Source organism: Calypte anna, chromosome 14, assembly GCF_003957555.1.
Source record: "Calypte anna isolate BGI_N300 chromosome 14, bCalAnn1_v1.p, whole genome shotgun sequence".
Classification (NCBI taxonomy): Eukaryota; Metazoa; Chordata; class Aves; order Apodiformes; family Trochilidae; genus Calypte; species Calypte anna.
The window spans coordinates 5,462,773-5,490,447 of NC_044260.1; the positions used below are offsets into that span (position 1 = coordinate 5,462,773).

General features: G+C 46.8%; 1 protein-coding gene across 2 annotated transcripts; it reads left to right on the forward strand.

Moving 5' to 3' along the window:
* On the forward strand, positions 1–27,411 carry INTS1 (integrator complex subunit 1). 2 transcript variants are annotated; one of them, XM_030459745.1, is made up of 47 exons: positions 1–210; positions 341–631; positions 1,179–1,375; positions 1,513–1,650; positions 2,379–2,538; positions 2,849–2,954; positions 3,236–3,422; positions 3,561–3,706; positions 4,011–4,152; positions 4,398–4,574; positions 4,857–4,965; positions 5,518–5,638; positions 6,218–6,295; positions 6,791–6,948; positions 8,086–8,182; positions 8,573–8,664; positions 8,967–9,027; positions 9,396–9,593; positions 9,849–9,978; positions 10,162–10,341; positions 10,433–10,582; positions 11,146–11,325; positions 11,499–11,603; positions 11,849–12,016; positions 12,369–12,480; positions 12,906–13,067; positions 14,008–14,154; positions 14,504–14,602; positions 14,951–15,075; positions 15,747–16,001; positions 16,640–16,799; positions 17,390–17,530; positions 17,920–18,100; positions 18,184–18,307; positions 18,834–18,952; positions 19,987–20,074; positions 20,743–20,969; positions 21,768–21,891; positions 22,335–22,468; positions 22,844–23,036; positions 23,323–23,450; positions 23,931–24,043; positions 24,599–24,712; positions 25,586–25,656; positions 26,176–26,267; positions 26,384–26,493; positions 26,818–27,411. In XM_030459745.1, the coding sequence occupies exons 1-47, from the start codon at positions 153–155 to the stop codon at positions 26,931–26,933; spliced, it is 6,564 nt and encodes a 2,187-aa protein (XP_030315605.1). In that variant the 5' UTR covers positions 1–152; the 3' UTR covers positions 26,934–27,411. The 2 variants fall into 2 exon arrangements, with proteins under 2 accessions (XP_030315605.1, XP_030315606.1); XM_030459746.1 differs by having other exon boundaries at positions 12,909–13,067.
* The last annotated feature ends 264 nt before the right edge of the window (positions 27,412–27,675 follow it).

Consider the following 27,675-nt stretch of genomic DNA (forward strand, 5'->3'; position numbering starts at 1 on the left):
CCCTCCCGCCACAAGGCGGCGCTGTCCCGCAAGACGGGGGCGGGAGGTGCCGCTCTGGCTCAGCAGCCCGGTGGGACGGGGCCGACGGAGCTGATAGATTTCCGTTTCCGGTCGGTGGCTGCCGGTCCGGGGTGTCCGTGCTCACCGGCACCATGAACCGGCCCAAGGCTGCGGCCGTGCGGCGGCCCAGCGCCGTGCCCAAACCCTCCGGTGAGTGCCGGGGCGCTGCGGCCGCCTGGATAGGGAGTGGTACCGGGAGCGGTACCGGGAGCGGGTGGGTGCGGGGCTCGGGTGGGACACGGGCCGGTGCTGTCATGTCGGTCCCTTTCTCCTCTCGCAGCGCACCCGCCGCCGGGAGACTTCATCGCGCTGGGCTCCAAGGGGCAGAGCGGAGAGGGCAAAGCCGCCGTCACCCTCCTGAAACCGGCACCCCCCGGGCTGCCCTCCGAACGCAAACGGGACGCAGCCACCGCTTTGTCGGGCCCGGCGGGGCTGCCCGGCCTGACCAAGCGTCCTAAGCTCTCCTCCACGCCTCCCCTCAGCGCCCTGGGACGCCTGGCAGAGGCGGCCGTGGCGGAGAAGCGAGCGATCTCGCCCTCCATCAAGGAGCCGTCTGTGATCCCCATCGAAGGTGAGGTCTGCGTTGGGTGAGGATGGGAAGTGCGGTTTCCCTTCCGCTGCAGCTTCAGCCCAGGAGCCTTTCTCTAAGCCCACACGTTAATATTGATGTGCTGTCACTAAGGGTTTCATCTGCTGGATATGGGGAACAAGGTCACACTTTGGTCTCCTCTCCCGTTGGCCTTGGGTTGTGCTTATCCTGGCTGAGAGCTGTTCAGTAGCAGCATCTAAAAGACTCCTCCAGGAAATCTTTTGAGTCTGTATTGTGGTATTTTGTTTAAATGTTTCTTTAACAGACTGTAGTTTACTTTTTTGGAATTGCCACTCTATTTTCTGGCATTTGATACATTTACAGAGGATCATTTAACACAGACCAGCCAAAAATTAATAAAGGGGTATTGTCAGTTGTGAAACAGAACTGTTTAATAGCAGTTGAGTAGGGAAAAACCAATGCTGAAGGTGAGCTGAGCCATGCTTGGCTTTCCTGAAGCCTGGCCTTGCAACATCCTGGAGTGGGTTGTTCCTTGGAAATGCTGATGCCCGTGTGTTGGTGCTTGCAGTCGTCCCCACAGTGCTGCTGGATGAGATTGAGGCAGCAGAGGCAGAAGGAAACGACGATCGGATTGAGGGGGTGCTGTGTGGAGCAGTGAAGCAGCTGAAGATGAACAGAGCCAAACCTGACACCACTCTGTACCTGAGCCTCATGTACCTGGCAAAAATCAAACCAAACATCTTTGCCACTGAAGGGGTCATCGAGGTGAGGGCTCTAACGTGTTGAGACTCTGGGGCTTGCTGATATATTTTTTCTAAAGATTTTCTGTGTGCTTTCTTGCTAGATTGCTTGATTACTTGTTTTTTTGTTTTGTTTTTTTTTTTTAATGGATGATATTCCAGGCACTGTGCAGCCTGCTCCGAAGAGATGCCTCCATCAACTTCAAAGCCAAAGGGAACAGCCTCGTGTCTGTCTTGGCCTGCAACCTCCTCATGGCAGCTTATGAAGAGGATGAGAACTGGCCAGAGATCTTTGTCAAGGTTGTTGAGCCAAGGGTGCTCCTGCTGGGCTGAGGCAGTGGTGGGCAGGCTGGGTAGCACTGGCTGGGGTGGGGAAATGTGCAGCTCTTGGGGTAGGATTGCAGCAGAGGATTTATTCCTGCTGCAGGGAAAGGGGGGGGTCCAGTGGCCTGCTGCCCAGCATAGGGAATGCAGCTAGAGGAGGCAGAAACTGGAGACTGCCCATGCTGCATTGTCAAAAGTTAAAAGGTTGGTTTGGTATTTTTTATTTTTTTAAAGAAAAATCCCCACTGGTTGTTGAAATGCTGCAGCCTCTTTTGCTTTGTCCCTGTTTTTTTCTGAGATGCCTTTGGCAATCTGTATTGATAAAAGTGTCACAGAGACTTCTTACTTCTTTGTCTGTAAAACAGCCCAATAACACAAAAAGGCCAAGCTTTTGAAAGACCAGCTGCTGTATTTTGGTGGTAGAAATTGTAAAATCTTTGCTGAGACATGATCAGCTTTGCTGGTTGGGAGGGACAGTGCTCAGCAGAGCTTGGGTTGTGGTGCTTTGTTTTTTTACTTCTGTGTGACTTGCCTGCAGGCATCTGCTCTGCTTTTCCTCCATACAATGGTTGTGCTCGTTTCCTACTTTGCAGCTGCATAGTGAAAATAAATAAAAACTGGGGAACATCACAGTTGCTCCTTTAACCAGGAAAGAAAAAAGAAAAATTGTCTTCTTGTGAAAAGATTTGTGCTCTGTCCTGCAGGTTTACATCGAGGACTCTCTTGGGGAGAGGATCTGGGTGGACAGCCCTCACTGCAAGACGTTTGTGGATAACATCCAAACAGCTTTTAACACAAAGATGCCTCCTAAGAGCATGCTCCTGCATGGAGAAGTTGGACGTAGTGGAGGGGACCTTAGTGCTGGTAAGAAGATGTTTGAGAAGCAAAGGGGTAGGGAGAGGATGGAGCCTGGTGAGAAGAATTTGTAACACATAGACCAGACTTTGAGTTCCAAGCACTGCTTTTCCTCTCTTTTGGGGTTCTTTCATTTCTCAGGGATATTTGAGTGCAAAAGGCTTTGAGAGTGTGCCTGCATGTGACCCCATGTGAGGCAGGGACTAGTGTGGTGTGGCTAAAGGGGATCCTTAGGAGAAGCTGAACACATAAGAGTGTGAGCAGGTCATCTCCAGAAAGAATTGTCTCCTGAAGCATGCTGTGTGCTGGTCTCTCTTAGGGAGTAGCCCACACCCTTCCATGACAGAGGAGGAAGACAGCCAGAGTGAGCTGCTGATTGCAGAGGAAAAAATGAGCCCTGAGCAGGAGGGTCAGCTCATGCCCAGGTACAGTGCCTCTTTGTGTGACATAGCACTGTTTCAGCCCTGTCTGTGCTCACCCACTCCTGCAGTGCTGCAGCAGGGAGCCCCCTCTCTGCTCTGGCTGTCCCGTGACACTTGCCAGAGCACATCAGGTACAGCTGGTCCCAGGAGAAAGCAGGAAATGCTTTTTGTTTGCTTGTTTGTTTGCAACATTACCATGAACTGGTAAGGACTCTGTGGACACAGCAGAGCCTGACCAAGCTGCCTTGTGTGGAAGTGAATAAAACCCAGTTTGTGTGGCCCAGGTATGAAGACCTTGCAGAGAGTGTGGAGGAATATGTCCTGGACATGCTGCGGGACCAACTCAACCGGCGCCAGCCCATGGACAATGTCTCCAGAAACCTCCTTCGACTGCTGACAGCAACCTGTGGCTACAAAGAGGTGCGGCAGATGGCTGTGCAGAGGCTGGAGATGTGGCTGCAAAATCCAAAGGTAAGGATAGAAGGTGCTGGAGCACAACTCCTCTGGACCTGGCCTGGAATACAGCCGAAAATGCTGCGTATTGCGTGCTAGCTACGTGTTTGATCTGTGGTGGCAGGTGGCTGTAGTCTTTCTGTTCTCTTGTTGCAGTTGACCAAGCCAGCTCAGGACTTGTTGATGTCAGTCTGTATGAACTGCAACACCCACAGCTCTGAGGACATGGAAGTTATCTCCAACCTGATTAAAATTCGTCTCAAGCCAAAAGTGCTTCTCAACCACTACATGCTGTGTGTCAGGTAAGTGAGGTACTGGGTCTGTGACAGGAAGACAAAGCTCTCTGGAAGAGGTGCCCAGACCCTCAATGGTCTCTCTGTCTTCATAGTGGTGTTTAGTACCAAGTTGGACCATGGAGTGTTCTGTGTAACATTTAGATGAGTTTCATGGGCTTGGATGTCTTCTGGTGATCCTTCAACATAGCTGGACATACGTGCTGTTCTGCCCTCTTCACCTTTGTGTGTTAAATACTTCAAAGAGGAGTCACAACAGTGGGTCTAGCTGCAACAGAACCTCAGCTCTGATACCTCTGGTCTTCCCTTGCAGGGAGCTGCTGAATGCCCACAGGGATAACCTGGGCACCACAATTAAGTTTGTGATTTTCAACGAACTATCAAATGCAAGAAATCCCAACAACATGCAGATCCTGTATACTGTGCTTCAACACAGCTCAGAGCAAGCTCCCAAGGTAGGTGTGGTGTCTTGTGTGACTGAGAATGATCCCACCCCCACCCTGTCCCCAAGAGATTCACCTGAACCAGTGCTCAAATGAAGTCTTCCCACGGACAACTGTGATCAGATCATATTGCTTTGAAATGATGCTGCTGCCCTTGTTAGAATGTGCCCATGCACATTTATTCCCAACTCTTTTCACTTTGTGGATGCAAATACATTACAATGCACTGAAAGTTTTCTCTCTCTGTATTGCCCCAGTACCTGGCAATGGTGTTCCAGGATCTTTTGACTACCAAGGATGATTATCTGCGGGCTTCCCGGGCTCTGCTGCGAGAGATCATCAAACAGACAAAGCATGAGATCAACTTCCAGGCCTTCTGCCTGGGCCTTATGCAGGAGAGGAAGGAATCCCAGTATGCAGAAATGGAATTCAAGGTACCACTCTGCTTGACTCATGTGCTGCTGGATGTGCCAGAGGTGTTCTTGGCTCTTCTGTATCTGTTTTTCTGGCCATTCATTCTCTTGCTCTTCATTCATTTTCATTCATGCTCTTGAGTGAATCAGTATGTGTGTCTCATCTCATACCAGCTTTCCTGTATCCCATTTCCAGACATCCATGTTTTCACTTTTTGATGATGAAATACTTCTCCAGAAGTCAGTTTTGGTTAGTGATGATTCAACTCACTATTTTTGTTCTTTTATTTTCTGTTCTTTAAGGAGCGGTTTGTCATCCACATAACTGATCTGCTGGCTGTCTCCATGATGCTTGGTATCACAGCCCAGGTGAAAGAGGCTGGAATTGCTTGGGACAAAGGAGAGAAAAAGAGTAAGCACAGCAACCTGGGTTCCCTCTGAAGGCGGGCAGCTTGGCAGATGTCTCTCCCAGAAGCTGGGAGAACACTGCAGCTAGGGTTAGGCAGAGGTGTAAGTCTCCATGCTGAATGGAAGCCTGGGGGGGCTTCCTGTCATCATGAGACTGACAGAGTTGGGAGGTGTGGCATTTGCATGGCTGGGTGCTTCTTGTATCTGTGGAGGCAGTGGTTGAGAGCCCAGAGAAAGTGTGAAGGAGCAGCTGTAGGCATTACCAAGTACCTCATGCTGAGCAGACAGAGCTTTAGTCCCTGAACTCACTGCCCACATCATCTTCTCACAACTCTGATTCATTCATGCTACACCTCAGGGTGTTGCAGGGCATGTCCAAAAGCAAAGCATGTGTACTGCCAGTTCTGGGATGTTATCTGGTTTACCTCCACCCCTGGTTTGTTGTTTATGCTTCAGAGCCCTGGTTACTGTTTGCTCTTGAGGCAGCCACCCTCTCCTGCTTGGATCCCCATGGGGCTCTGACACAGGTGTCATTTGTAACCTGATTCTTTTACAGACCTGGAAGTGCTACGCTCTTTCCAGAACCAAATTGCTGCCATCCAACGAGATGCTGTCTGGTGGCTCCACACTGTGGTTCCATCTATCAGCAAGCTGGCACCAAAGGACTATGTGCACTGGTAAGGGAGTCAGCCTGGTAACCTGCTCTGTGTAACCAGTTCCTGTCCTAACAGCATGTGACATTGTGACAAGCCATGCATGTGGCAGAATTTGGTTAGATTTCTCTCCCCTTATCATACAGAGAGCAGAAAGAATGTTTCAGCTGGGTTCAAGCTGGGATGGTTTTCCTCTCAGGAATTCCTGCAGATACATCCTCTTACCAAAAATACATGCTAATGGAAAATATTTCTGGTCTGTATTATCTGGGTCAACCAACAGGGAATTTGCAGTTACCTGACCAAGCATGGTCTCTGTGGACCTCTTGTTGTTCTTTTGTCTGACATGCTTTTTCAGGCTGTATGGAGCCAGTTGATGGCTCCATAAATAGCACTTTCCTCTCTGCCTGCTTCTAGTTGTATTCTGGGGCCTGGCTCAAGGCATTCCTGAGGCAGGTCAAACCAGAATTAGTAGAATCTGAGGTACTACTAATGATGACTACTGGAAGTGTAAACACATGCAGGAGCTTGGGGAAACTGAACTGCTGAATGTGTACTTGAGTCTTGCACAGATGGTGTTTACTGTCCTCTTCATCTCTACAGCCTCCACAAGGTGCTCTTCACAGAACAGCCAGAAACCTACTACAAATGGGACAACTGGCCCCCTGAGAGTGACCGCAAGTGAGTGACCCCACCCACAGCTGGGTACAGCCACAGAGCTGCTGTAGCTGGAGGCAGAGGAATTGGTGTTTTCTGGTGTTCTTGTATAGCTCAGTTGGAAAGGCTTGGAACTGTGCTTAGATTTTCTTCATCTGTCACATTGCCTTAAAATTAAGGGATGTTGCTCCATTCTCCATCTGTTCCTCCTTCATTCCTCTTCCCTGTGCCAAGCTGTCCTGTGTCTTGATGCTGTAATTATAAGAAGGGCAGCACTGCACTGTGTGGTTTGTACTAGGGAGCTTAGGCTCAAGCAGGCTGAAGTGCAGAGGTACAAGGCAATGCAAGCAACACTGCATGAAATGATTTATTTTGGGTCATTGCATTTGGAGCTGGAGACCAGGGAAGGGGCTGTAAATTTATCATCTTCTTGGATGAGCTCTAGCGTTTGTGAAGGGTTTCAGGAACCCTTGTGCTGCTGTCAGAAGAAGCATGGTTGATGTCTCATGTCTTGTGCAGCTTCTTCCTTCGCCTCTGCTCTGAGGTGCCCATCCTTGAGGACACACTGATGAGGATCCTTGTCATTGGGTTGTCCCGGGACCTTCCTCTCGGCCCTGCGGATGCCATGGAGCTCGCTGACCACTTGGTGAAGCGGGCTGCAGCTGTGCAAGCAGATGGTAAGACAGCACAAAGCTCCAGCCAGCAAGTGGTTTCTTCTGTCTGCCATGTCCTCTTAGTGCTGCCCAGGGCTGAGGCAGCTCCTACCACATACCAGGGAACCTTAAAGCACATTTTAGTGGTGTTTGGTTCAAAGCCAGACACGTATTGCTGTTGCTTTCTCCCTAGAGAAGCTTATTTCCTCCTGTTGGTTCTCCCTGTTACTGATTTTCTGTGATGGAGTGTTTGGGAAATTATCAGTTGTGTTAAGGATGAAGGTCTGTGAATAACCACCCGAAGTTTTGAGTTAGCATTTTGCAATTCAATTTAGTCCTTTATATATACTTTAAAACGAATAGAAAATTTTAGGCCATGCACAAATGGAAGAGTTGGAAGGTAAAGTAATTAACCTCCTCCCAATTCCATTATTCCAACATTGTTACAGAATAGCAGTTACAAAAGCAACCTTAACTCTTACCTGTTCTATGAATTCATTCAGCATTTGTTTGAATTCCTGCATTCTTAGAGAGTGAGCTGAGCTGTATCTGTTTGTGTCAGAGCCAAGGGGGATGTCAGCTGGACTGGAAAGCATCCGAGGTGCTCTTAGCACTGACTGGTTTATAGCAGAGTCTAATCCAGATCTGGTCAGTGCAAGTAGAATGAGCTATGCTTTGCAGTTAAATATCTTGGGAAAATGTCTCCAGCTTCTCCAAAATGGAGCAGCATTTTAAATGTTTATTAAGACTGGAAGACTCAAGAGTTAAGAGTCTGCAAACTTGCAACAAAGTTAAAATTCATTTTTAGTTCCTCTGAGCACTCCAGGACTTCCGAGCAGATTCACTGCTTACCTGAAGGTATGTATCTGTGTTCTGAAAAAGATACAGGTACCATGTTGGATGCATTTGGGAAAATAACTGCCCTTAAGAATTTAAACCAAATTGCAGCTGAAAAGCTTGGTATGTGTACATATTGACTTGAAGTTTTCTTTAAAAGTGTTAAGTGGTGGTGGTTTTGTGTACCTGTAATATGAGCAGGAGCCCACAATAATATAGTTGCTTGAAGTAAAATTTTTGTTATACTGTGAGGCTTTTCTTGAAGAACTTCCAGCCAGGTAGCCAGGTCAATAACTTACTTAGTCCTTTCTTCTCCTCCTCCAGATGTTGAGGTCCTGAGGGTAGAAAGAATACAGCTGATCGATGCAGTGTTAAATCTGTGCACTTACCACCATCCAGAGAATATCCAGCTACCTCCAGGGTAAGTCTTATCACATAGATGATCTTGTTGTAATTTAGCTCATTTTCACCTTGTGATTAACAGTCCTAGCTCAAAGGTTTTAAGATACTTTCCCCTACTACAGTTTGTAATAACAGAATGAGGAAATGTTTTCAGTGTTGTGTTCAGGTGGGAATTTCTCTAGGGCAGTTGAGGCCTGAGTCATGGAATGGACTTTCCACTGCAAGCACTCTTAACCTTTCTGCTCTAGGAATTTTCAGCTGGCTTTCCCGAGAGAGGCTTTTATTTTCTCCAAAACCACTGAACTGGTGTGGACAAATCTAAACAGTGCATGGTTTAGGAAAAAAGCAGTCTTGAGATGTCCTTAAGTAACCAGACACAACCACTTGTATGTGTTGATGGCTTTTGTAGGTACCAGCCTCCAAATCTGGCTATTTCTACCCTCTACTGGAAAGCCTGGCCTCTCCTACTTGTAGTGGCTGCATTCAATCCTGGAAATATTGGTGAGTGTGAACTTTTCTGAGGGTCCCAGTTCTGCTGCAAAAATTGGCCAGGGTGCTGTGTGCTGAAGTCTGGTTGCTTAGGTTCAAAGCATGTGCTGGGCTGATGGGAACTGCAGTTAACTGACTGCATGTTCCTCTGTGGGTTTGGATGATATGTGACTGGAATTACAGTATCTGTGATATGAGTGTTGTGAGCTGTTCAAAAGTGAGTCTGTGTGTCTTCCCACCTCAGAGTGTGTTAAGAATATATATGTATGAAAAGATCATCACTTTTTCCTGTATCCCTGATTTCTCTGCTGCAGGTCTGGCTGCATGGGAGGAGTACCCCTCTCTAAAGATGCTCATGGAAATGGTCATGACCAAGTTAGTATGCTTAAATCCCTACCTAATTGAATAGACTGCTGAAAACACATATTTCTGAGTGAAGTTTATGCCAGCTGTCTCCTTGCTTTCCAGTGGTACTGGTGTTAAGTAAGCTTGCTCTGCACTTTGAGGGGAAAGGTGAATTCCCCCAATAGAAGTATTATGAGCAAGGGAATAAAGCTGAGTAAAATGGAGGGATGGCTGTGATGTGCCTTGCTGGAAAGGCCTCAGTGTCCCTGGCCCTGCTAAGAAGCAGTGTTTTTTCTATATTGCCTAATGGAGCTGAGATCCTGGGGACTTTTTGACTGTGGTTTGTGAGTTTTGGATAGGTAAAGATAACCATTTTGTTTTTAAATTTGTTTTCTCAGTAACTATTCCTATCCTCAATGTACCCTGACGGACGAGGAGACGCGCACAGAGATGATTAATCGTGAACTTCAGATCACCCAGAGGGAAAAACAGGAGATTCTTGCATTTGAGGGTCATCTGGCTGCTGCATCCACAAAACAAACAATTACAGAGAGCAGCAGCCTCTTGCTGTCCCAGCTGACAAGTCTGGACCCTCAGTAAGTGGCCTGATGCCATCAGGAAAATCCCAGTCAGGGATTTTCAGCTAATCAGGAAACCTTATTGCTCATAGGGAGGTTCATGTGGGCAGGAAGAGCCCAGGAGTTTGGTAGCCTGTGGGATATGTATCACATTTGATTCTTGTTGTGTTGTCACCTGCATGTAGCCCTCATGTACTACTGAACTGAGTGATCCTCATCAATACCAGAGGGAAACTATGACTGCCTGTCAATAACTTCTTGTTTCTCTGGCAGGGGTCCCCCCCGCAGACCTCCCCCACATGTCCTGGAGCAGGTAAAAAGCCTGAACCAGTCTCTTCGCTTGGGCCACCTCCTGTGTCGCAGCCGTAATCCTGACTTTCTTCTCAACATCATTCAGAGACAGGTGGGCTCCCTTGGTGGCTTTTCTGTGTTAGGATCTGACCCCTCATCTCTGAAACTCAAGCAGAGTGAGGGGCAAAAGGCAGCTAAGATGCAGAGGAAGGTGGTTTACTGCCGAGGAATGAAATGATCAGTATGTTGCATCTGTGTTCTTCTGACCTTCTGTTGTGATTCTCCTGCTTCCTAGGCCTCATCACAGTCAATGCCATGGCTGGCAGATCTGGTTCAGTCCAGTGAAGGCTCCTTGGATGTCTTACCTGTGCAGTGCCTTTGTGAGTTCCTGCTTCATGATGCTGCTGATGAGTCCACGTCAGGTGAAGAAGAGGAGGAGGGTGAGAGTAAGGAGCAGCGTGCCAAGAAACGCCAAGTGAGTGGTCTCCTGGAGATCAGTTCTCTTGTCTGCTTCCTGTGCATTCTGGATTTGATTTCACTGGAAAGGACAAATTCTTTCTCCACAGAGACAACAGAAACAAAGGCAGTTGCTTGGGCGGTTGCAAGACTTGCTGTTGGGTCCCAAAGCAGATGAACAAACAACCTGTGAGGTGCTTGACTATTTCTTACGACGCCTGAGTTCCTCCCAGGTGGCCTCACGAGTCTTGGCCATGAAGGTGAGAAAAAGTAAAATCTTGACTAGGGTTTGTCAGAAGCTGAGTCCTAGATTATCATGAATCCAGTGCCAGTTCAGTGAAACTGTTTCATGTCACCTTTCTTTAGTAACTTGTCTCATTTCCAAACCTTATCAAATGCACTTCTATGCCCTGCTGCTCAGAAGCCTTCTTTGTTGAGGAGCCAAGTAGTACTTTTCTTAAGATAGATATGGATTTTGCTCTCTTTCCTCTGAAGTTTAGGTGTAGACTCAGCAGATCATGTGCTACGCAGAGTAATTGGCAGCAGCTTTGTCTGTGGAGAATGTAAATGAGTGTGTGTGTCTGGTGCCCTTGAGAACAGTCAAGGCAAGCAGGATTGCAGAGAGCTCAAAAAGGTGATGCTTAGAGAAGACTGGAACTTCATACAGGGTAGCTGTTCAGCAAACATAATATATGAAATATGAAGCCTGTTGCATGCTGCATTTGGATCATTTCATGATGTTTGAAGCTTGTTTGGACCTAGTGTGAAACTAGTGGTTTGGGTGTGGCTTCAGATGCTACAGCTGTGTCTGTGGGTTCTGCAGGGTCTGTCCTTGGTGCTGTCAGAGGGGGGACTGCGTGATGGGGAGGAAAAAGATCACCCCATGGAAGAAGACTCTGGTGATTCTGAGCTGCTGCAGGGATATCAGTGGCTGCTGAGAGACCTCCCAAGGCTGCCACTGTTTGACAGTGTCAGAGCAACTACAGCTCTGGCCTTGCAACAGGTGGGTGTTAGTAGCTGGAAGGGGAAAGGGGTCAGGTTATTCCTTGTCCTACTCATGCTAAAACAAATCTGAGCAAACTGTGGGTGCAACGTTAATGTGTTTATATGTTTTTCTTATACTGGTGCTTGTTTTCAGTAAATCCTGGTTTCTAATGAGAGGATTTCTCCTTCTAGGCAATCCACATGGAGACAGATCCCCAGACCATCAGTGCTTACCTGGTGTACCTCTCCCAGCATGCCCCTGTAGAGGAACAGGCACAGCACAATGACCTTGCTCTGGTGAGGGGACAGCTTGCCAGGGCAGAGGGGATTGCATGGGGGAGACCTGGCATGTCTCTGGGCAGCGGTGTGTTCTGTGTTGTGATGGTTCTATTCTTGACTCTTTGTTGGTCTCCATGGTTGACATGTTGATCTCCAGAGTGGTGTTAACTGGGCCAATAATGGAAACTGGAGAATGTGATGCAATGAAGCAGGAGGACCTGGCCTTGTTGAGTGAAGATCTCACAGATCTTTTCCCCTTGTAGGATGTAGCCAGACTCATAGTGGAGCGTTCCACCATCATGTCTCACCTCTTCTCCAAGCTCTCATACTGTGCTGAATCAGATGCAGTGCTTGTTGCTCTTCTCTCCATCTTTTCCCACTACATCAAACGCATGCGCCAGAGCAAGGAGGGGGAGGAGGTGTACAGCTGGGTGAGTGCCTCCCTGCCTTTCTTAAGGAGATAGAAGAAATGGGACAAGTTGACAAAAGAGAAGTCTGTTGTGGGTCACTGAACATGTTAGAGACTACATCTGGTTCAGGAATTACCTGATCTGAAAATAATTAGGGGTTGGTGTCATATCAAAGTGTATATATACATAAAAAGATTTTTTAACTTTTCCTTGGTTATCTCTTGTGGCCACTGGGGGAACACAGTGGGCTGGATGGAACTTTGATCTGACCAAATTTGTCCATTCTCATGTCCTCTTTTCATCTGCATCTCACAAGCCTCATTCTCCTTTCTCTCCCACTTTTGTTCATTCTGGTTTTTATTGTCTTTTCTAGTCAGAGTCCCAGGATCAGGTGTTCCTTCGTTGGACTAGTGGGGAAACAGCCACTATGCACATTCTTGTGGTTCATGCCATGGTTATTCTACTGACACTGGGGCCACCTCAAGGTTAGTGAAGTGTGCTCAAATTTATTCAAGGGGTCATGGACAATACAGAGAGCTTTTACTTTGTCAGCTGTCTCCTCACAGGTCAGCCTGGTGCTAATCCTTCTACTCACAGATCTGTTCCTTGCAATATTTGTGTGTAGCTATGAGATCTATCAGAATATTGCTGCACAGAGTGAAGGATTTGCAGGCTTATTTTTTTGTCATCTGCAGACAGTAGGAAATATTAAAATGAGGTGTCCTTCCCTGCTAAACAAGAAGGACTTTGAGACATACTGTAGTGTGAAAACTGGGTATTTGCATCCTTCAGTGTTTATTCACACGTTGTTTCTGGCTTTTGAACAAGGAAGTGTTCAGGTGTATTGATTTCTATAGAAAAGGGTAGGGTGCTTGTGAACATGGCAGATAATTTTGTATCCACTTTTAAGCAGGGGATGGTGATTTTTATACCCTACTGGATATATGGTTCCCAGAGAAAAAGCCCCTTCCTACTGCTTTTCTGGTTGACACCTCAGAGGAGGCTCTGCTGCTCCCTGACTGGCTAAAGCTGCGTATGATCCGCTCCGAGGTCCCACGTCTTGTGGATGCAGGTGAGCCTGTGGGATGTTTGTTGGTGTTTCAGACATTCCTGAAAGGAAAGGGAGAGGCTGCATTGCTGAAGTCCTCTGTTTTTCCAGTCATCCTACTTGGATGCCTTTTGGAGGGGGGCATCAGTCACTGCATCTGAGCAGGGAGCTTGGATTTAGAAAGCAGTGTGCCTCTGGGTTTTGTAACAGTCACAATCTAAACATATCTTGGATTCTTTGCTGTGTCCCTTGGGGATGTGAAACAGATGTGCAGAATATGACTTGGGCAGGGAATGTTACAGGATGTCCCAGGGTGATTCCCTGTTCAGCCATTATGTGTAGTCCATGTGTCAAGGGTTTGAGAATAGATACAACCTCTTGGACCCCATCTTTGCTAAAACTGTTAAGATTGAATTAAGCTACTCTGTCACCAGACAACAGGCACAGCACTACCCCCAGAACATGGTGGGCTTACAATGTGGAGAGCAGTGTCTGAAGGATGTGTACAGCTAGAGTTGTAGTTACAGTTGTCCTTGTGCTGCCCATCAGTGCTTTTTTTCTTCTTGGTATTCAGAGCTTTCATCCCTTTCTTACCAATTAAATGACAGCTCTCTATACCCAGTGATTGAATTATTCAATAAATCCTGCCTACAGCCATCAGCAGATAGGGTGGAAGTTATTATTTTTAATGTAAATTATTGGGCTGCTGAGGTTTTGATCAAATTAAACAGAATATTAAATTACCCAGTGAGTGAATTAACTGGAAGATGCAATAAGAAGGCAATGATTTGCAGGGTGATGAAAGCATAGTAGGCAGCTGTCAGACTTCTGGCTTTGGTTTCTCTGCAGCCCTGTCATTCACATGTCAGTGTTGGTCCAGCCAAAAGCACAAAGATCAGGTAATAAAGAGTGACCCTCAGTGAGCACTTTGGAGGTCTGAGGGCTCAGTGTTTGTGTTTTTCAGCCCTGCAGGACTTGGAGCCACAGCAGCTGCTTCTCTTTGTTCAGTCCTTTGGAATCCCAGTTTCCAGCATGAGCAAACTGCTGCAGTACCTGGATCAGGCAGTATCTCATGATCCACAGACACTAGAGCAGAACATCATGGATAAAAGTAAGAGCTTCATATAAGGCTGACTATACATTTTACTTCTTAAACAACATTCTGTGACTTCCTTTAAAAAAATCCAAATTAGTTCAGCAATCTGTTGTCACTGTACACACCTCCCTAGAGCTTGTGGCTCTATTTCCTGAAGCAGAGAAGGATTTTCTGGTTTGGCTTGTACAGAGTCTAAGAACTTAACTGGAGGCTAACTTGTGAAAGAAGCAAGGCCTAAAATCATCGTTTACAAAGTCTAAGGGAACAGCAGATTCCCTGTTCAAAATTCCCTGTACAGCAAGAAGTTCTATCATGCTATACTGAACAGGGTGAGAGGATGATGTCATATCTTCTCCTTTTTCAGATTATATGGCTCACCTTGTTGAGGTTCAACATGAGAGAGGAGCAACAGGAGGTCAGACTTTCCATTCCCTGCTCACTGCATCCTTACCAGCTCGCAGAGGTACTGCCTGGAATAGCATAAACTTCCAATATCAGTCATCTTCCAAACTTCCTTCCTCCATTGCTGTTGGGAGGGACAGAAAGAGCTGCCTCTGGATTGTGTTGCAGTGTATCAGCAAGCTACAGTTAGACAGCAGTCATTACTAGACTTTGTTTCTCCTGGTGAAAGGAGAAATTTCAGTATTGGAGTTTACTACAGTGGGTTGTTCTGACTTACATGGAAAAACAGGGGTTTTTTGGCCTCAAGAGAAAAGCTACCAAGCTCCTTGGTAGTAAGAGGCAACAGTTGAAGGTGATCCAGTGTTGAGCCACCGTAACACCTCTTGCCTTTCTTTTCTTCCTTTTGCAGACAACACTGAGAACGCAAGGTCAAAATCTAGTCCTGAGAACTCTCAAAGCCAGAGCCGAATCCGGGCCTTAAGCCAGGTCCGAGTTCTGGGCCCAGATGATGATCTGGCAAGCATCTTTCTGCAGGTACTTGGGATAATCTCCAGCTCACATGACTTCCTTGCAGAAGCTTTGCAAAACCCGTTTCTCTTACACCTGCATCTTCCAACCTCTTCCTCCTGCAGTATCTGCAGACAATGAGGTGGTGGAACTGATGTTGGAAGGATTTTCTTCTTGTAGTTTGAGCATGATGTGATTTTTGATCATGCCTAATACTGTCAGTGCCTACTATCAGGTTACTGTCTCTGTGCTGTTTGTTCTGTGTACAGTGCCTTTTCTCTCAGCAGTGGATGAAGGATTTGTGACATGCTCACAGGGCCTTGGTGGCAAAGCTGTGTGTAAACAGCTTTTGTATTCTGGCTTGTGTCTTCTTGCTGAGCCTCCCTCTCTCCATTGACTCCAGGAGGACCCTACAGGGAATTAATTGGCCAAATTGGTTGCCTGTATTTGGGGAGTATGGGGATTCCCCCACAGTGTTAGTATTGATATAGTCACATTGGGGTTGCATAGATGCTGTGACTGGTCCTGTACCAGGTGCTAAAATACTGAAAAATCTCCATCAGAAGGTTCTAGTTAGCCTGCAGTCAGTATGACTGTACAAGGTAAACCAGTCCTCAGTTTCAGGTTTATTGTACAGCAATTGCTTTCATTTGCTTTCATTTGCTCTCATAAATGCACTTCCTTCTGTATCCTTCCAGCTTTTCCCACTAAATCCAGACCCACGATGGCAGAACTCCAACCTGCGCCCACTTGCCCTGGCCTTGCAGCAGGCCCTGGGGCAGGAGCTGGCTGGGATCCAGCAGGGGAACACACAGGTGACAGGGATCACAGCACGGCTCCTCCAGGCAGTGGCTGCACTGCTCAACTCCCCACACAGTGGTGCCCTGGTGCTGGCCATGCACCGGCACCACTTCATCTCCTGCCCACTGATGCGCCAGCTCTGCCAGTACCAGGTGGGTGGTGTGAGGGGAGACTTCCAAGTGTTCAACAAAAGGGTGAGGAGATAACAAAGCCTGTAGTGTGTCTGCTTTGCTGTGTGCTGAGGCTTTACCTGTGAAATGCTGGGAATGGAGCCTGGGGTGGCGTGACACAGGGGGACTCGGGTGGCCTGGGTGAAGGCTGAGAGCCTTAACACTGGTGGGAAATGGGGCATCCTGCAGGGTTGGGTGTACCTGCCTAGTCTGGGGACTGCAGTACTGTGGATTTGTCACTGGGGGTTTCTGTTTTGGAATCTCTACTCCGTGCTTTTTTGCAAGCCAGGGCATTTGCAGACAATTTGAGAACTGAAGTCTATAATTCTGTAAAGAAATCTTAAGGGCAGGTTGCAAGTTATTCAATGAGATGGCTCATTCCTTTCATCGTGATGAAGTTATTCCTAGTTACGGTGGGAGAAGTAATGTGTGTGTGACTGAGTCTTCTGCCTTGCATTTGTACAGTAGAAGCTGCTGCCTTAAGCTGAGTGAGCCACCATCCAACAGAGTAGGTGTACTCTGTATTCCTGGCTGTATGTGCCCCTATCTGCATCTTCCCTGCTATCTTTGTGGTGTTCTTCAAGTATGGATAAGCAAATCTCTCTCACTGTTCTCTGCAGCGCTGCATGCCACAAGACACTGCCTTCTCCTCACTCTTCTTCAAAGTCCTCATGCAGATGCTGCACTGGTTGGAGAACCCTGCAGTGGAAGATGGTCCTCTGCGTGCTCAGCTGAAGGCCTTTGCTGTGCAGTACTCCTCAAGGCACAGGATCAGTGATGGTACTGACACTGGGCAGCTTTATGGGACTCTTGAGTGGGACAAGAAAGGGAAAGAAACAAAACTATACCTGAAGCAGGAAGTGGGAAGGACTGCCTCTCTCTGTGCTTAAGAGCAGCAAAGAGGTTTATATTGTGCAATATAAACTCCATGAGGATGCAGGCAAGTGGTTTGGTTCTGGGGATTTGCAGTAGACACCTGGTGGTATCTCACCAAACACAGTAGATCTTTCAAGCAAAACTTCCAGTTGCTCAGGCCAGGAATTCTGTGCTAGCTGTAATCCTGAAAGACAAGCTTGCAAGAATGCTCTGGAAGAAGATGTAGAGTTGTTGATTATCTGCCACGTGTTGGGAAGAGTAGTCTATAACCAAGAGCTTAAGCATGGAAATGGGTTTATGGTTATAGAGTTTTCTCATAGCCACCTGTCCCTGCACCATGCAGAAGAGCTGTCAAGGGTTTCAATGGGAGTAAAGTGGCAGTGAAGTGTAGTATGTTTGATTAGTTTTGTCCTGCAGCCACATGGGGCATCTGTGGAAGTGTGATGTGGGGGTTGGCTTGGCCCTGGGATGTCAGTGCTGTGATTTCTTTGCAGTTCGAGGTGGCTTCCTGCACCTCACAGAAGCTCTGTCTTTCCGTCGTGATCCTGACCTGATCAGCTCCACAGTACGTGCCATCATTGCAACCCTGAAATCAGGAGAGAAGTGTAATGTGGAGCCAGAGCTCATCAGCAAAGGTATTGCTGTCCTGCTCTCCTGCCCTGCTTCAGCAGTGGTATGAATATCCAGCCCACCAAGGGAGTACCTAATGTGCAGGTTGTGGGAAGCTGCCTTCTGCCTGGGCTAGAAAATCTAAACTTGGTCCTGTCTTGTATCAGCTCCTTCCTCTGCACTGGTATGGGGGTTGTAAATCCTGCTCTCAGCCTGAGATTAAGTCTCTTGGAAAACCCTCAGTTTCCACTAACAAAATGAGAAATAGAAGCTGACTATCCCAGATAAAAATGACTTCCCTCTTCCTTAATGAGCCAGACTCTTGGGAATGCTGGACTTCATGATGTTCTTACAAGCTTCTATAGCTTTCACCACATCCTGAAGTTAATGAGTGACATCTTTCCCCTTCTGCTAGTCCTGCAAGGCCTGATTGAAACTCACTCTCCATACTTGGAGGAACTCCTGATTGTCCTCTTCTCAGCTACTGTTGAGACCACTGCCAGGCTTCCTGCCATGAAACCTATTGCTGTGGTGAGCTCCTTGTTGCTCCAGGACAAAGAAGAAACACCAGTGAAGAAGGAGCTGGACAGCTGCAGGTGAGTCTGGGCAGTAATGGGAATTCACTGGTAGGTCTGGGTTAGTGGCATCACCACTGACAGTGGCTTTGTTTTCTCACCAGTACTGAAGCTGCTTGGCTAGGGCCCTCCTCTGGCCTTCTTAATGACTGGCTGGAGATGCTTGACCCAGAAGTGATCAGCAGTTGCCCTGATCTCCAGCAGAAGCTACTGTTTTCCTGGAACAAAGTAAGTAGAGTGCAGAGGGACTACTGTGCTGAAACCAACTCCTGGGGTACTGACCTGCACTTGGAAACAGGGCAAGGGGTAGTTTTATGTTTTCCCACATGTTGCTCTACCAGTTCCAAAGCAGTACAGGGTGACCAGGAGGAGGCTTCTGTTGCATCCTTCTCAGTGCAAGGCTTATGTTTCACCTTATCTTTATTTCCTCAGCCATGTTCTTTTCAGGACTTGAAAGTGCTTTCTAGACACAACATATTCCCAGAACAGCCCTGCCAACTGTATTTTCATTGGTATTTTTGCTGACAGATGAGTAATGTGCCCAGAGGTGCCATGCCAAAGCTAAACCAAACTGAATTTCAAGGCTGATGCCATGTTCTGTTAGAAAGTACTGCAGTTCAAATCATAGATCCAGGTGTTGTCTTCTGTGATGTCTGCCTGGATCATCATTCTTCTCTAATGCACACCCTCTCTCTTACATCCACCTTGAAGCAAGGATCTGTTTAGACCTCTCTTTTTGGTTTGGTTCTTTCAGGCAGGCTCTCAGGTGCCTTCCTTCCGCCCCTATCTCTTGGCTCTTCTGACTCACCAGTCCAGCTGGACCACACTGCACCAGTGCATCAGACTTCTGCTTTCCAGAAACAGGGAGCAAAGGTGAGTTGGTTTTTGGGCCTAGCAAGGAGGTTTGAGCTGAGAGAGAACAAACAGAAGCTGAGAACAAGAGCTGCCATGTTCCATGGGACATCTGCCAGGAGATGTAACCCAGCCAAAACAAGGCTTTGTGGGAAAGATGCTGATTTCAGTCATGCTGGTTTGTGTACCTCGATATAAATACTACCTGCTGTTTGATGGAAGCAGCACATAAAGATTTGGCTGTGCTCTAAACAGGAAGAGCTAATCACTGGGTAATCCATCTCACGTTGCCCTTGTTGATAATCTTTATGAACGTGGGGTTTGAAAGATGGCTTGGATAGCAAACTGACGGATGTTCCTGGGCAGGCTCTGCTGGATCTTTTGGTTGTACAAAACTCCATTACCAGTCTTTCTCTAACCCCTTTCTGGCACCAGGCTCCCAGTTCTGATCTCTCAAGCAGCCCTAGCTCTCAGCTTCTGTATTTTGCTTCAAAATACTGAAGTGCCACTGTGGTACTATCTTGCTTAAACTTGTTTTCCTTATGGACCGGGAAATTGTAACACCTAATAACAGTAATTTAGGACATGACTAAACTAGCAAGATTTCTAAAGCTAGCAGTGTTTGTTTGATTATTGGTTTTTTATTGATCCCTTACTTAGTAAAAATTTCATTAATTTTTGCAGTCCAGGATAACAGCCAGAAAATGGTGTTCTGTACCCTGGGACAGTCAGGTCACTGTCCTAATTGTACCAATTGTGTTGATGACCAACTTCTGGCCTTGTGGTGCAAGACACCGTCTAGCTGCCACACTCTTGCTGAATGCCATTTATTCAGCTCCATACCCTGTGCAGTGTTTATTGCCACAAATATTTAGTTGTAATCTGGGAACAGAACCAAACCCCTTCTCGGGACTTAATGGATCCTATTTTTACATTTGCAGATGTTCCTTTCTTCACAGTACTCATGATGTTTAGAGCTGCTGCCATGTGTTTTCTGCTGCCTGAGGGCTCCACTGACTGTAATTGCAAATCTGTCTTCTTTTGTCTTCTGGCAGGTTTGACCCAACTGCATCCTTGGATTTCTTGTGGGCCTGTATTCACATTCCTCGGATCTGGCAGGGAAGGGACCAAAGAACTCCTCAGGTAGTGGTTCAGTTCTTCCAAGATTCCTCTTTGGATGGAGTAAGAAGTGACACTTTCACAATGCCTGATATATTTTTTTGTTTGCTTGTTTTTTTCTTTTTTTTCCCCCATGGCCCAAGAGGTGGCTGAAGTGATACAGGTGCACTATGCCAAGTTTGCTGCTAGTACCTCAGCTGGTTGCTTAGCTGCTTTGCTATGTTCCATATTACAGTGACAAATTGAGTCCAAAAAGATGATACAAACACACAAATTTGCCCACTTGGCATCTGCTCTGCAGCTCCTGCAGCAGTTGCCACACTATCTGTTAAACATGAAGGCACAAGGCTGCAGTGGTGAACAAGCTAAAATCCAGTGTGGCATGATTCCCATTTTGTCAGGAAAGAGAAAGGGTTACATTTCTTCTCCACAGAGGAATTTCTTTGGTTTGGTGACTGAGTTATGGATTCTGTCTGGTTGCACGTGATGAGCTGAAGTAAATTAGTTAAGAAGTTGGAGTAAAGAGATTTAATTTGGGGCTGTGATACATGCTTTCAGAACTCCACTTATAGGGCTGTTCTTAAGTCTAGCCCTAAGAGATGTTCTGTTCCACTTGGAAAGTGAGACTATAGAAGGAACTAAGGATCTAGAGATTCATTTGGGTTCATTTTGGGTGTTCTCTTGTGTTACAGAAGCGCCGTGAGGAATTTGTGCTCCACCTAAAGGCATCAGAATTGATCAGCATGGTGGAGCTGATCCTGGCTGAAGCAGAAACCAGACACCAGAACACAGAAGAGGCCTCTTGCACACTCATCCAGTCTCGGCTGCCTTTGTTGCTCAGTTGTTCTCATGGGGACCTTGAGAGCATCAAAAAAGTAACGGAGTATCTGACCAACTGTATCCAGCAGTGGGGAAGCAGGTGGGGTTGACAATGATTAGCACTATCAACTTGTAGTTAGTAATCATTTTATGTGGTACTTGGACGAAGAAGATGACTTTAAAAGGGATGTTTCAAGTCCCTTTTGCTTTTAGGACTTCAGGAGGAAATGCTTGCTGTGTTTTTTTTTTTAAGCCAGTGGTTTTTTTTAATTACCAGTTTCTAAGGAGGGATTTCTTGTCTATTTCTCTCTTGAATCACAGCTCATATTGCATCCTGCTTCTGGCAATTATGATTTCTCTCATTGTTTTCCAACAGCTCTGTTAGCTCTGGGAAGAAGAGGAGGTAGCATTTGTGACAGTGAACCTAAACTGACCTTGCTTATTGTGGTGTTAGAAAAGATCCTGAGTAATTTCAGCTGCCATTGCCTTGTACTGCCTCCCAGCACAGATGGTGCCAGGGACCTGTGGAGGGTGGGTGTGTAAAGAACAGGCTGGCTTGTCTGAGTAGTTGTGCCTCAGAACACTCTTCCAATTGGAATGGGGATGACCAGAAGTACCCCATCCAGAAACTCAGCTTTCTTGGCCTGTGCCCCTTTATAACTGCAGTTTCCTAACTTCACATGGCCTAGTGATGGATCCCTGTGGAATGTGAATGATGTGAGTAGTTCAAAAGAAGGAAAGACTGAAAAAAACACTGACTCAAATTAGTGGTGGCTGCTCTTTTACATGGTCTGTTTGCCATGTGCAGGAATGCTGTTAGTAATCTGATGGGTCTGGGATGTTTGCTGGTTGAATTAACATAGTAACTGGTGACTGACCTCTCCCTTTTTCCCCTCAGCTCTGTGGGAAAATGCTGCCAGGACCTTCTGCTTCAGATATACCTGCAACTACCTGAGCTCCTTGTTCCTATGCCCGAGATGCTTCTCACCAGTGAAGGAGCCAGAGACAGCAGCACTTGCAAGGTAAAGCTGGAGGGACAGGAATGCCCCCTCCCAGTTGTTCACCCTGTGTGGATGCTACCTTGATGTCCAGTCTAAGAAGAGAGGACTGGCAAAACCTTGCTTGGGTCACTGTGACTCCTTTTTCAGGAGCAAGAGAGTTCAGGTGTGGTTTATTTTGCAGTTCCCTTCTATAAAATTCTATAAGCTTCACAAACTTCTGTGTGCCAAAGGCTGCTGTAAAGCACAAGTGTGCAGGCATCTGGTTGTGCTTTCATGTCTGTAGGGACTGCGGACTTCAGATCCTGTGCCAGCTGGAACATTGCATCTGCTCATGGATTCTACTTGAAAATAATTTCTGTTAACCCCCTCTATCTTCGGAAAGGAATTGTGAAACACTGCTGAAGAGCCAGGGGCTTAATTGTGCTTTAAACTTCTGAACTGTTTCCTCATTGCTTTTCTTCTAGCTGGATGCCCTGGTTCACAGGTTCATTAACCTTCTCGCAGACACCAGTGACTCCAAGTCAGCAGAGAGCCGGGTCTGGGATGCCAATATGGCCTGCAGGAAGCTGGCTGTGGCTCACCCCATCTTACTTCTTAGGTACCACTCTCCCCTTTCACCCTCTGTGTGGCTGGTGTTCATATAAGGGCATCGACCCTTGCTCCTCTAGAAGGGGAACAAACTTGCAGCAATCATGATGGTTGATGACAGAATCTGCGTTCATGGACAAAAGCCAAGAGGAAGGGCAGCAGAGTTATCTCTTATGTCTATCTTGAAACAGTTATCTTGGAGTAGGAGACTAGAGAACAGAACATGGGTGGGAAATGGGGCTTGCTGGTTCTGTGGATACATGGGTCAAATCCAGAACCCTGGGAAAGGATAGGGGATGCTTCCTTCCAGGAACTGAGGTGTAACAGCATGTAACAGTTTCTAGGAGGAGGCTGGATCTGGATTTTCTTCTGTTTGGCATTTCAGGCACCTGCCAATGATTGCAGCGCTGCTGCATGGCCGTGTTCACCTCAATTTCCAGGAGTTCAGGCAGCAGAACCACTTGACCTTCTTCATGCACGTCCTGGGGATCCTGGAGCTGCTCCAGCCGCAGGTCTTCCAGAACGAGCACCAGGCGGCACTATGGGACTGTCTCCTATCTTTCATCCGGCTGCTGCTGGTAGGAAAGTGGTTGCTCCCCATCCATGCGCGGGCTGACAGCCACTAGAGGGAGAAACTCATGGCACACAGAGCCAGCCCAGCTCTCACATTTGAAGGGAAAACCTATAGACAAAAAAGTTTATCAGATCCCTTGGAGAGCTTAAAGAGGAGGCAGGAGGCCAAGAAGCTACTCCCTGCACTCAAGAAGTGCAGGATGGGGAAATGCATCACTTTTTTTTTTTTTTTTTTAACTCTGATATTTATTTTCTTTCTCAAACTCTGATCTTTTTTTTTTTCTTTCTTAGAATTATAGGAAATCCTCACGGCACCTGGCTGCTTTTATCAGCAAGTTTGTTCAGTTTATCCACAAGTACATTACGTGCAATGCCCAGGCAGCTGTCTCCTTCTTGCAGAAGCACTCTGATCCACTCCAGTAAGTTTCCTTATTCCAGTTAGCCAATGGTTGGCTTGCAGAGAGCTTGCACAGTCAGGCTGATGTCAGCTAATTAGAGAGGAAGCAAAACTGTGACAAAACTGCTAGTGATGTGGCACTTTTTCACCCTTAGCTCCCTTAAGTCTTTATTGAGGTGAGCAGCATATTCCTTTCTATAGGTGAAAACAGAGACCAAGGAAGTCAGATGGTGTTTTCAACTCACATAATAACCTAAATGTCCTACTGGGGCATTGCAGTGCCCTACAGTCATTTCCAGAGGGACAGCAGGAGGGTCTTTTCCCTGAGTGGTGGCTGCAGAGTCCCAGCTGCAGATATGGGGAAAAACACATGAGTTTCAGTTACAGTGAAAGGAAAAATCTTAGGTTTGTTTCAGAGGAACTGTTTGTTTAGTTTATATATGTTACTTGTCCTTATGCCCTTACTACTACTGAAAGCTAAACATGCCATCTCCTCTCCCAGTGATTTATCATCTGACAACAGTGACCTGGCAATGTTGAAGTCCCTCCTGGCTGGGCTGAGTCTGCCTAGTAAGAGTGGCATCTTGGAGAGGGGCTCTGAAGAAGAGAAAGATGGTGAGTCTGAGTTTTGGGGGAAGAATTATCCCATCTGCTGAATCTGCAGTGTGTTTTGGCACACAGATATTTTATGGACTGTGTTGTGCTCATTCTGTGCATTGCAGCCCAAGGAAAGGGTGTTTAGAGTGGAGAATGGCACCTGTATACTCAGCACTCTGGAACCAGTACCTATTTTGTTTCCCTGTCAGTGGTATCACTACTGGAGCAGAAGAAGAGCTCTTAAGAGCAAATATTGTTGTGGATTTTCCTCAGCCACACTTCAGGATTGACCTGTTAAGAGACTCCAAAGGATACATCTACTTCTCCACTGTTTTATTTACAACTTGCATGGGAAAGTTACTCAAAACAGCTTGAGGAGGTTCCTTCTCTTTGTTTCAGCTGGGCAGTACCAGAAAGTGTAGTTGAGGCTACAGTGTGAAAGGCAGGAATGCTCTCACAGTGTTCCTGGCTGGCTCATGGTACACCACTGCACTGGTGGGGAAAACTGAACTGTTTCCTGGGTAAAGCTTCATAGGCTGTGGGGACTGACCTGTTCTCTCTCTTTCCCCCCAGATGAAGCAACAGCTGGCTCTCTGCCCCTTGTCAGTGTGTCTCTCTTCACTCCTCTCACTCCAGCTGAAATGGCCCCATATATGAAGAGGCTCTCTAGAGGCCAAACAGTTGAGGGTGAGTACTGACCTGCAGAGCTGTATAAAAGCACAGGGCAAATGCAGACAGATGCCAACCCTTATCTGGCAGCTACAGGCTGGTTTCCTGTTTCAGTCTTGTGTGTAGAAGTGTCCAGCAGTGAGGATGTGGTTTTATTTTGGATGAACTCATCCATAGCCTTTTGTGATGCTGTGACAGAGGCTTCCTATGATGCTGTTATCACTTACCAGTGCTGAAGCTGCCTCTCCTGTAGGGTTCTTCAAGGATCTTGTAACTGCTTTGAGATATGGTATGGGTAATTCAAGGAGTGCTGCAGATTTTCAAGCTAGGTCTGGAGTGCTTATAGGAATGCTATTTTTCTAAAATTATATAAAAATACCAAAGTGATGAAAAGCAGGATTTTGTTACAAATACCCAAATGGCCTCCATGGAACAAAATAATATTAACCTAAATAATATTAACCTGGCACATGGGAACAAGATACTTCTTCAAAGGTCTTCTGAAATCTCAAGTGTCTAGTCTTCAGACTTAAGTTGTGTTATTGAGGTGACAGTTTTCCTTCTACACTAGAAACAAAGGGAAGAAGTCCTGCCTGGAAACTGTTGCTAAAAGAGGCTTTCTTCTAGAATTGAAAACTCACACCCCACTCCTTCACCTGCCCATGGCCTGACAGTGCTTGTGGCCTCTGCCTGGCAGGTTGGGATGGGCTGATTTGGCACAGGACCTACTTGCTCTCATCCTTTTTGAAGAATGCCTGCATTAGTCTAGCTCTTTGAGCAGGTGGGAAAACTTCACTGCTTGGGAGATTGGATTTTTAGGGAAAAAAAGAAAAGATCCTTTGGATCAGCAAATTTTAGTCATCACCCCTTTCAACCTGTGTTTTCCACCAGACATCTTGGAGGTGCTCACAGACATTGATGAGATGTCCAGACGGAGACCAGAAATTCTCTCCTTTTTTGCTGTGAGTATGAGTGTCTCAAACTGCCACTAGAAAGAAGAGATTCTTTTCACTACATGCTGTGTTGCACAGCCAGCTTAAGTTCTCCCCTTACTCTGCTTTTTGTGTGGTTGCATCATCACAGGAGAAATTTATCTCCAGTTAGGCCTTCTGACAGCAGGCAGTATTTAGTTTGCAGCCATCTTCTCTCTATTGCATACTGGGTTTGTCATCAACCACTTTAACTTCTCTCTATGTCAGAGGAAGAATTAACCCTCTGTCCTTTTCCCAGTGTTGGGGCAAGGAGAGAGCAGAGCAGCTCTGCCAAAAACATTTGAGCCTACAGAGAGTAAGATTATAGAAGGGTGCTTTAAAGTATTCAAAAACAGGATAATCCTTCTTATAGAGGGGGATTTCCTGGCTCAGCTAGTACCTGCTGGATGTGTATTGGGCTGGATTGGTGCTAGAGGGGAAGTAATGGAAGCCTGAGGAGTTTGTGTTCCCTGGATGCCCCCAGATCCTAATTTGTGTGTTTTCTTTCAGGCAAACCTTCAGAAGCTGATGAGTTCCTCAGAGGAGTCCTGCCGAAATCTGGCCTTTAGCCTGGCTCTGCGATCCATTCAGAACAACCCCAGGTGAGGACCACTGGAACTTAGGCTATCCAGAGTCACTGATGGGCACTGGTTGCCCATCTTGCATGCCTCTTGATGCTAATCTGGACCATACTGACACCATCCTGTTTTACTCCCAGCATTGCTGCAGACTTCCTTCCCACCTTCATGTACTGCCTTGGAAGTCGAGACTTTGAGGTGGTGCAGACAGCACTGAGGAACTTGCCTGAGTACACCCTCCTTTGCCAAGGTAAGTTGGTATTTGCCACCTTTGGTACATGCTTTACCTCACAAGGATCAAAACTGGGCTCCTGGGCCAGGGAACAGCCTCCCTCAGAAGACACGAGGTAGGTTTCCTTCAAGAAGATTTGCTCCCTTAAGATTTTCTCCAAAGTAATCCCTCCCATGATCCACATACCCACAGAGCTATGAGGAAGTGGTTTGTGTTCTTGTGGAAGGGGAGAGAATTTCTTGCACAGCTGCAAATGTTCATCTCAGTGTTTGCTGGTGAATTGCTCTTGCTTGTATGTTGCAGCCCTTGGGTCAGTCCTCATGCTGTCTTTCTGTTTCCCAGAGCATGCAGCAGTGTTACTGCACAGAGCCTTCCTGGTGGGGATGTATGGACAGATTGACACCAGCTCTCAGATCTCAGAGGCCTTGAAGGTTTTGCACATGGAAGCCATGATATGAACATCTGGTTCTGGGAGCTCCACTTCCAGAGGAATTAACTGAACTCATTGGCTGCATTGAAGCCCTGTCTGAAGACAGTGTATTTCAACCCATGTGCTTGGAGGATCAAAGAGGTGATGTAGCAGGCCAGAGTGTGCTGGGAGAGGAGAGTGTGGTGACTGAAGATCAGAAAGAAGCAGGGATTGGTTTGCCTGGCTCAGACACCGTTATTGTGGGAGAAAAACCTCCTGAATGTTGTGCCAAACAGGGACCACTTCCTTGGTGCAGTGGCAGTCTGTTTGTTGCTTGGTTTGTCTTTTGTCTCTCCAAGAAGGCAGAACTGCTAGGAGAGCAGAATGGAGTGCTGGCCCTTGCACTTGAAGTCTCTGCAGTCCTGTGTTGGAGGGAGCATCCAGATCTGTGCAGGGGGGAGACCACTTATGGGAGTGGCTGTTTTTTTGGTTTTTTTCTTTTTTAATTAAAATTCTCTGTTACCATTGTTACCTTTCTATGCTCTGCACTGCTTTGGGTGTAGCTTGGCTTCACTCTCTTCCTGTTCTTCAACTTCTTACTATACTAGACCAAGCACCTTTGGAGTACCTGACACTGCAGCCAACTGTTCACAGAACCATCCTGGCCTTTCACAGCATCTGCAGGAAATTGAGAGGGCTTAGAAGGGCCAGTGGGGTGCAACAGATGAGTTTGGCCAACAGCAGTTGCTGACAGAACAAGTTTTTAAGAGGGTCTTTAGAAAACTTTTCTT

Coding starts and splice junctions, on each gene's coding strand:
- INTS1 (XM_030459745.1), top strand. CDS start 153: ATGAACCGGCCCAAGGCTGCGGCCGTGCGGCGGCCCAGCGCCGTGCCC. Junction 5,639..6,217: donor CCAAAGGACTATGTGCACTG/GTAAGGGAGTCA, acceptor TCATCTCTACAG/CCTCCACAAGGTGCTCTTCA. Junction 18,101..18,183: donor AAGGAGCTGGACAGCTGCAG/GTGAGTCTGGGC, acceptor TTTTCTCACCAG/TACTGAAGCTGCTTGGCTAG.